The 9,253-nt window shown below is 61.6% G+C and overlaps 1 protein-coding gene across 6 annotated transcripts; it reads left to right on the forward strand.

The window, feature by feature from the left end:
- The first annotated feature begins 443 nt into the window (after positions 1 to 443).
- On the forward strand, positions 444 to 8,921 carry LETMD1 (LETM1 domain containing 1). 6 transcript variants are annotated; one of them, XM_034071479.1, is made up of 10 exons: positions 444 to 699; positions 1,301 to 1,452; positions 2,787 to 2,902; positions 3,826 to 3,908; positions 5,020 to 5,206; positions 5,286 to 5,387; positions 5,769 to 5,921; positions 6,003 to 6,099; positions 7,607 to 7,757; positions 8,694 to 8,921. In XM_034071479.1, exons 1-9 carry the CDS (start codon positions 620 to 622, stop codon positions 7,675 to 7,677), a joined length of 1,041 nt encoding a protein of 346 aa, XP_033927370.1. In that variant the 5' UTR covers positions 444 to 619; the 3' UTR covers positions 7,678 to 7,757; positions 8,694 to 8,921. The 6 variants fall into 6 exon arrangements, with proteins under 6 accessions (XP_033927370.1, XP_033927371.1, XP_033927372.1 ...); XM_034071480.1 differs by having other exon boundaries at positions 8,697 to 8,921; XM_034071481.1 differs by having other exon boundaries at positions 8,717 to 8,921.
- The last annotated feature ends 332 nt before the right edge of the window (positions 8,922 to 9,253 follow it).

Raw genomic sequence — 9,253 nt, forward strand, 5'->3', positions numbered from 1 at the left:
CCACAGCCCCACGGGAGGGTCCGGGGGGGTTCCCCAACCGGGAATGGGGCAGGAGGGGCACGTTACCGGTAACGTTACCGGTAATAGGGTGGGAGCAGGGGCCGGTACCGGTAACGTTACCGGTAACAGGTGGGAGCAGGGGCCGGTACCGGTAACGTTACCGGTAACAGGGTGGGGGCTGGGGCCGGGCCCCGTTACCGGTAACGTTACCGGTAACAGGGTGGGAGCAGGGGCCGGTACCGGTAACGTTACCGGTAACAGAGTGGGGGCTGGGGCCGGGTCCCATTACCGGTAACGTGACCGGTAACAGAGTGGGGGTTGGGGCCGGTACCGGTAACGTTACCGGTACCAGGATAGGAGCAGGGACCGGACCCCGTTACCGGTAACGTTACCGGTAACAGGGTGGGGGTTGGGGCCGGTACCGGTAACAGGGTGGGGGGTGGGGCCGGGTCCCGTTACCGGTAACGTTACCGGTAACACGTGGAGGCCTCAACCCCAACCCACTGCGGCCCGAGAGGCCACTTCCGCCTTTGGTCACATGACCGGCCGCGAGGCTTCCCCTCAGCCAATCAGCGGCCGGCTTGCCGCGTGACCTCCGTCCCGTTGCTGGCCCGTCAAGATGGCGCTGTCCATGGCCGCCTGCCGGGGGCAGCTCTGGCGCTTGGGGCCTGGACTGAGCTGCTGCCAACGGGACCTGAGGTGAGCGGGGACGCCCCTCCCCCCCACCGTGACCCCCTCGTGACCCCCCCGTGACCCCCCCGTGACCCCCGGTACCGGACACCCCCCCCCCGTTACCGGCCTTGCCCCCCCATGCACTCCGGTACCGTTCACCCCCCCCCCCATACCCCTCCCGTTCACCCCAGTACCGGTCACCCCCCCCAGTGCCCCCCCCCGTGAACCCTGGTACCGGGCACCCATCCCTGTCTCCCCCCCCGTGCCCCCCGGTACCGGGCACCCCCCATTACTGGCCTTGCATCCCCCCGTGCACCCCGGTACTGGGAACACCCCCCCCCCGTTACTGGCCTCACCTCCCCCGTGCCCCCCGGTACCGTTCACCCCCCCCCCCATACCCCTCCCGTTCACCCCAGTACTGGGTACCCCCTCCCCACTGTTACCGGCCTCGCCTCCCCCGTGCACCCCGATACCGGACACCCCCCCCCCCCGTGCCCCCCCCGTTCCCTCCTCCGTGCACCCCGGTACTGGCCATCCCCCCCCAGTGCCCCCCCCCCGTGCCCCCCGGTACCGAGCACCCCCCCCCATTCCCATCCTCACCAGCATCAGTCCCGGTGCTTTACCTCAGCTCCCAGTGCCGCAGCCTCTCCACCAAGGCCGGTTCCCGGTCGGTACTGGCCGCACTGGTGTCCATGGCAAAGCGTCTGACCGGCAGGTACGAGCGGTTCCTGGAGCTCACGTTCCCCAGGTTCTATGTCCTGCACTCCACGTTCACCAGAGGTGGGTGCTGGGGGGGGCAGGATGTGATCCAGTGATGCTGGGGGGGGCAGGATGTGATCCAGTGATGCTGGAGGGGGCAGGATGTGATCCAGTGATGCTGGGGGGGGCAGGATGTGATCCAGTGATGCTGGAGGGGGCAGGATGTGATCCAGTGATGCTGGGGGGGGCAGGATGTGATCCAGTGATGCTGGAGGGGTTCAATGGGTGCTGGGGGGGGCAGGATGTGACCCAGTGATGCTGGGGGGGGTTCAATGGGTGCTGGGGGGGCAGGATGTGATCCAGTGATGCTGGAGGGGGCAGGATGTGATCCAGTGATGCTGGGGGGGTTCAATGGGTGCTGGAGGGGGGCAGGATGTGATCCAGTGATGCTGGAGGGGGCAGGATGTGATCCAGTGATGCTGGGGGGGGGGCAGGATGTGATCCAGTGATGCTGGGGGGGTTCAATGGGTGCTGGAGGGGGGCAGGATGTGATCCAGTGATGCTGGGGGGGGGGCAGGATGTGATCCAGTGGTGCTGGGGGGGGCAGGATGTGATCCAGTGGTGCTGGAGGGGGCAGGATGTGATCCAGTGGTGCTGGAGGGGGCAGGATGTGATCCAGTGGTGCTGGGGGGGGCAGGATGTGATCCAGTGATGCTGGGGGGGGCAGGATGTGATCCAGTGGTGCTGGAGGGGGCAGGATGTGATCCAGTGGTGCTGGAGGGGGCAGGATGTGATCCAGTGGTGCTGGGGGGGGCAGGATGTGATCCAGTGATGCTGGGGGGGGCAGGATGTGATCCAGTGGTGCTGGGGGGGGCAGGATGTGATCCAGTGATGCTGGGGGGGGCAGGATGTGATCCAGTGATGCTGGGGGGGGGCAGGATGTGATCCAGTGGTGCTGGGGGGGGGCAGGATGTGATCCAGTGATGCTGGGGGGGGGGCAGGATGTGATCCAGTGATGCTGGGGGGGGCAGGATGTGATCCAGTGGTGCTGGGGGGGGCAGGATGTGATCCAGTGATGCTGGGGGGGGCAGGATGTGATCCAGTGATGCTGGAGGGGTTCCATGGGTGCTGGGGGGGTCAGGATGTGCTCCAGCACCGGTTTCTATGGGTGCTGGGGGGGGGGCAGGATGTGCTCCAGCACCGGTTTCTATGGGTGCTGGGGGGGGGCAGGATGTGCTCCAGCACCGGTTTCTATGGGTGCTGGAGGGGGCAGGATGTGCTCCAGCACCGGTTGCCATGGATACTGGGGGGGTGCAGGATGTGCTCCAGCACCGGTTGCCATGGGTGCTGGGGGGGGGCAGGATGTGATCCAGCACCGGTTGCCATGGATACTAAGGATGCTCCTGCTTCCCAAGGGATCCATGCGCTGTTCTTGGAGGTGAAGGAGATCAGGGACATCCGGTCCCGGATGGCACAACAGGGGCTGAGTGTGAAGCAGCTTCCGTACCGGGACATGGAGAGGCTGCGGCAGGTATGGTACCGGTACCGGCACTAACACCGGTACCAACACCAGTACCAACACCAACACCAACACCGGTACCAACACCGGCACTAACACCGGTACCAACACCAGCACCAACACCGGCACTAACACCGGTACCAACACCAGCACCAACACCGGCACTAACACCGGTACCAACACCGGTACCAACACCGGCACTAACACCGGCACCAACACCAGCACCAACACCAGCACCAACATTGGTACCAACACCGGTACCAACACCGGCACCAACACCAGCACCAACACCAGCACCAACACCAGCACCAACATTGGTACCAACACCAGCACCAACACCAGCACCAACATTGGTACCAACACCGGTACCAACACCGGCACTAACACCAGTACCAACACCAGCACCAACACCAGCACCAACACTGGTACCAACACCGGCACCAACACCGGCACCAACACCGGCACCAACACCGGTACCAACACCGGCACTAACACCAGTACCAACACCAGCACCAACACCAGCACCAACATTGGTACCAACACCGGCACCAACACCGGCACCAACACCGGCACCAACACCGGTACCAACACCGGCACTAACACCGGTACCAACACCAACACTGGTACCAACACCAACACCAACACCAGTACCAACACTGGCACCAAAATCCGGTACCAACACCAAGCACCAACACCGGCACCAACACCGGCACCAACACCGGTACCAACACCAACACCGGTACCAACACCGGCACTAACACCGGCACCAACACCGGTACCAACACCGGCACCAACACCGGCACTAACACCGGCACCAACACCGGTACCAACACCAACACTGGCACCAACACCGGCACTAACACCAACACCGGCACAGGACTATTCCGACAGGGAATCTGGTGCCGGATCCTGATTGTCGCCTCTTTTGGAGGCAGTTCCGCAGGGACCTGATCAAGACCATTCCCATTGGGATCATTTCCATCCCTCCCTTCGCCAACTTCCTGGTCATCGTCCTCATGTGAGTATGGCCACGACCTTGGGGTCCATGGGGGTCTTAGGGCTGTAACCAAGGAGACACCTCCATCCCTTGCTGTATCCATGCTCTTCCCAATGTCCTTTCCCTTCCAGCCTGCTTGATCCCAGCTTAATCCCATTCAATCCCTGTGGTTCCCATTTCTGCTCCCTGCTCCAGCCCCAGTGCTCAATGCTGGGACTGGGTCTGGTTGGTGTCATTGTCACTGGTCTGCATGGAGCAAACCCATAACCAGGTCCCATATGGCACCAGAGGGGATGGGAAGCTCTGCAGGGGGATCTGGCCAGGCTGGATCCATGGATGTGCCCATGGGATGAGCTTCAGGAAGGCAAAGAGCTGGGTCCTGTACTTGGGCCATAACAACCCTATGGGATGGTGCAGGATGCACCTGGAATCCTGTGCTCAGCTGTGGGGCCATCAATGCAAGAGAGACCTTGGATGGGGCCATAGGAGGGAATGGGGCTGGAGCAGGGAATGGGGCACAAGGGATGGGGAAAGGCTGAGGGATCTATGGGGTTCAATGGGGAAGAGAAGGCTCAGGGGGGACCTGATGGAGCCAGGATGGGCTCTGCTCCCAAGGAACAAGGGATGGGACAAGAGGAACCAGCCTCAAGCTGCACCAGGGCAGGTTTAGATGGAGCTGAGGACCAATTCCTGCCCCATGGGGTGCTCAGCATTGGAACAGGCTGCCCAGGGCAGGGCTGGCATCAGCATCCCTGCAGTGCTCACACACATGGGTTAGGGGAGGCCTTGGCAGGGCTGGGAATGGTTGGAACTGGATCTTGGAGCTGGTTTCCTGCTTGATCCCATGGCTGGGATAGGGACACTCACTCTTCCCACTGCAGCATCATCCCTCCCAAGCTGGAGCCCAGCACTTCCCAGCATCCATGGACAAGCATCAACAAGGGGCAGGGAGACCTGGAGAGGGGCTTGGGATGAGGGATGCAGGGATGGGACAATGGGAATGGCTTGAACCTGACCCAGCTGAGCTCTTGGTACCAGCTCTTCCCTATGAGGATGCTGAGCAGCTGGGGCTGCCCCATCCCATCAATCCCAGTTGGACACAGGGATTGGATCATCCCTCTCCCCTCTCCAGGTATTTCTTCCCCCGGCAGCTCCTGATCCGACACTTCTGGACCCCCCAGCAGCAGTTGGAATTCCAGGACACTTATGACTCCATCCGTAGGGATTCGTATCCGGTTGTACTGGAGAGCCTGGTACAGGCAGCTCATTCCCTGCCTGACCCCCGGCTCCAGCGCCGCCTGCAGCAGCTCTGCTCCCAGGTATGGCAGCCCCATCACCTCCGGCTCCATCATCCCTATGGTGGCACCAGTACCAGCACTGGGCTCTATGGTCCTATAGGTGCAGTGTGGGTCCCATCCCAGTGTGGCTGAGCTCTGGGCAGTGAGGGCAGCGTTTGCCAGCCCTGTCCTGGCTCTCAACCGGCTCCAGGTGTCCCATGTGGTGAGTTGGGTTTGGTGCCTATGGGGAACGTGGCCCTGGATGGGATGGGAAGTGGTGTCCTGGATGCACTGGGATGCAGCTGGATCCAACTGGGGATACTGGAGCTCAATGGGCGTTAAGGTCCCTTCAAACCAGGGCAGGATTCCCTGGATCGAGGCTGTTTGTCATCCCACACCCAGATTCACACCCATTACATGTCCATCCCATAATAGGGCTCATTCCTCTGCCCTCCTCTGGGTGGGACAGATTTTATAGGGAATGATGATGAAACGGGATGGGAATGTGGGTCACAATGGGGAGAGGCTCCATGTGCTCCATGTCCTGCCCCATATGGCTCCATCATCCCCTTTGGGGGGGTCTCCATCCCTATTCCCCCCTCAGCAAGCCCTAAGCCGGGTCCTGTTCCTGACCCCACACCTACCGGGTCCCATCCTGCGCCGTCGGCTCCGGAGCCACGTGCTGGAGATCCGGGAGCTGGACCTGGCCCTGCAGCGCCTGAGCCTGGGGCAGCTCCATGAGGAGGAGCTCAGAGCGGTGAGGACCCCCCCTCCCCATAGGGCCCCATAGGGTCAGCCCCATAGCGTGGTGCTGAGTGCCTGGTGCTGTGCCCTATAGGCCTGTTACCTGCGGGGCCTCAATTGCACTGACCTGGATGGGGCATCGTGCAGAGCGTGGCTGGAGCAGTGGTTGGGGCTGTCCTGCAGGCTGGAAGGTGATGGTGGCTATGGGGCAGCTCCTGCCCTATGGGGTCATGTGTGGGATGGGCCCTATGGGGCAGCTCCTGCTCTATGGGGTCATGGCTGGGATGAGCCCTATGGGGCAGCTCCTGCCCTATGGGGCAGCTCCTGCCCTATGGGGTCATGGCTGGGATGAGCCCTATGGGGCAGCTCCTGCCCTATGGGGTCATGGCTGGGATGAGCCCTATGGGGCAGCTCCTGCCCTATGGGGTCATGTGTGGGATGGGCCCTATGGGGCAGCTCCTGCTCTATGGGGTCATGGCTGGGATGAGCCCTATGGGGCAGCTCCTGCCCTATGGGGCAGCTCCTGCCCTATGGGGTCATGGCTGGGATGAGCCCTATGGGGCAGCTCCTGCCCTATGGGGTCATGTCTGGGATGAGCCCTATGGGGCAGCTCCTGTGCTATGGGGTCATGGCTGGGATGAGCCCTATGGGGCAGCTCCTGCCCTATGGGGTCATGTGTGGGATTAGCCCTATAGGGCAGCTCCTGCCCTATGGGGTCATGTCTGGGATGAGCCCTATGGGGCAGCTCCTGCCCTATGGGGTCATGTGTGGGATGAGCCCTATGGGGCAGCTCCTGCCCTATGGGGCAGCTCCTGCCCTATGGGGTCATGGCTGGGATGAGCCCTATGGGGCAGCTCCTGCCCTATGGGGTCATGTGTGGGATGAGCCCTATGGGGCAGCTCCTGCCCCATAGGTCTCATGTGTGGGATGGGCAGTGGCTTTATGGTTATCCTATGGGGGCTCCATCCCTGAGGAATGGGATGGATGTGCCCATGTGGGTACCCCAAAGCCCACTGTAGGGTGGTGGATTGAATGGGGCTGGGGGGGAATGGGGACCCCAGAGCAGAAGGGGTTGGGGGTGATGGGGGGGCCCCTGCAGCCTCTGGTGCTGCACTGGGATGAATGGGTTCAGTGGGGTTGGGATGCTCTGGTCCCATTGCTGTTATCCCTGCTCATCGCATGGGGTTGGACTCGAGGTGCTTTGATGGTCCCTTCCATCCCATCCCATTCCCTGGTCCCTTCCATCCCATTCCATGGTCCCTTCCACCCCATCCCATTCCATGGTCCATCCCATCCCATTCCATGGTCCATCCCATCCCATTCCCTGGTCCCTTCCATCCCATCCCATCCCATGGTCCCTTCCATCCCATCCCATTCCATGGTCCCTTCCACCCCATCCCATTCCATGGTCCCTTCCACCCCATCCCATTCCCTGGTCCCTTCCACCCCATCCCATTCCATGGTCCCTTCCACCCCATCCCATTCCCTGGTCCCTTCCATCCCATCCCATTCCATGGTCCCTTCCACCCCATCCCATTCCCTGGTCCCTTCCACCCCATCCCATTCCATGGTCCATCCCGTCCCATCCCATTGTCCCTTCCATCCCATCCCATCCCATTGTCCCTTCCATCCCATCCCATTCCATGGTCCCTTCCACCCCATCCCATTCCATGATCCCATTCCCTGTTCCCATTCCAGCCTCCGAAGCCTCTCTCCTGGCCAACAGTCTGGTCCTGCTCTCCCTCAACTACATCAGACCCAAGGAGTGAGGCTCAGCCTAATCCCAGCCTAGTGCTGCCCAAAGCCCAGCCTGGGGGTTGAACCCCCCAACCCAAGCTGCTGCTATGGGGTAAGGACTCGGATCCCCCCTCCTGCCCTGGCTCTGCTCTTCCCCTTGGTGCTATGGGGCTCAGCTCTTCCCCTTGGTGCTATGGGGCTCAGCTCTTCCCCTTGGTGCTATGGGGCTCAGCTCTTCCCCTTGGTGCTATGGGGCTCAGCTCTTCCCCTTGGTGCTATGGGGCTGAGCTCTTCCCCTTGGTGCCATAGGGCTCAGCTCATCCCCTTGGTGCTATGGGGCTCAGCTCTTCCCCTTGATGCTATGGGGCTCAGCTCTTCCCCTTGTGCCATAGGGCTCAGCTCTTCCCCTTGGTGCTATGGGGCTCAGCTCTTCCCCTTGGTGCTATGGGGCTCAGCTCTTCCCCTTGGTGCCATAGGGCTCAGCTCTTCCCCTTGGTGCTATGGGGCTCAGCTCTTCCCCTTGGTGCCATAGGGCTCAGCTCTTCCCCTTGATGCTATGGGGCTCAGCTCTTCCCCTTGTGCCATAGGGCTCAGCTCTTCCCCTTGGTGCTATGGGGCTCAGCTCTTCCCCTTGGTGCTATGGGGCTCAGCTCTTCCCCTTGGTGCTATGGGGCTCAGCTCTTCCCCTTGGTGCCATGGGGCTCAGCTCTTCCCCTTGGTGCTATGGGGCTCAGCTCTTCCCCTTGTGCCATAGGGCTCAGCTCTTCCCCTTGGTGCTATGGGGCTCAGCTCTTCCCCTTGTGCCATAGGGCTCAGCTCTTCCCCTTGGTGCTATGGGGCTCAGCTCTTCCCCTTGGTGCTATGGGGCTCAGCTCTTCCCCTTGGTGCTATGGGGCTCAGCTCTTCCCCTTGGTGCTATGGGGCTCAGCTCTTCCCCTTGGTGCTATGGGGCTCAGCTCTTCCCCTTGGTGCCATGGGGCTCAGCTCTTCCCCTTGGTGCTATGGGGCTCAGCCCCATAGGGGAGAAGCTGCCCTCATTGTCTCACAGCAGCAGGTCCTGCTTGGCCATAGGCTCCTGCTCTGAGCATCCTTGGACATGGAATCATTCCCAATGGATGAAGCCAAGACCAAGTCCCTGCATCCCAGCTGGGAAATGGGGTCCTGGGCTTTGTATGGGGGCTCTGGGGCAGCTCCCTGCATGGGAACCCCCCCAGTGCCCCTATGAGTGACCCCAACACAGTGTCCATGTGGTTGATTAAAGCCCAGCTCAAGCCTGGCCTATGAGCGTCTCCATAGGGCTGGGCTCACATGGCTATGGGGTGTGCAGGCATTTGGGGTGGTGCAAAGGGGGGGTAGGAACAGCCCCAATGTGAACACCATTCCCTGACCCCATTCTGGTACCCAATGGAGCAGGGAGATGCTTGGACAATGCCAGAACCATGGAATAGGGAGAGCACAGCAGGAATGGGATCTGATCCCAGCGACATTCCCAAGTGCTCCTGCCCTTTGAGGCCATAGGGAGCAACCCTACAAGGGGGAGATAAAGACCTGGAGCCATTGGAGCATCCCCATTTGCTCTGGTTGCACAGCTCTGGGATACATCCCTAT

Source organism: Melopsittacus undulatus, chromosome 21 (genome assembly GCF_012275295.1).
Source record: "Melopsittacus undulatus isolate bMelUnd1 chromosome 21, bMelUnd1.mat.Z, whole genome shotgun sequence".
In the NCBI taxonomy this organism is placed as follows: domain Eukaryota; kingdom Metazoa; phylum Chordata; class Aves; order Psittaciformes; family Psittaculidae; genus Melopsittacus; species Melopsittacus undulatus.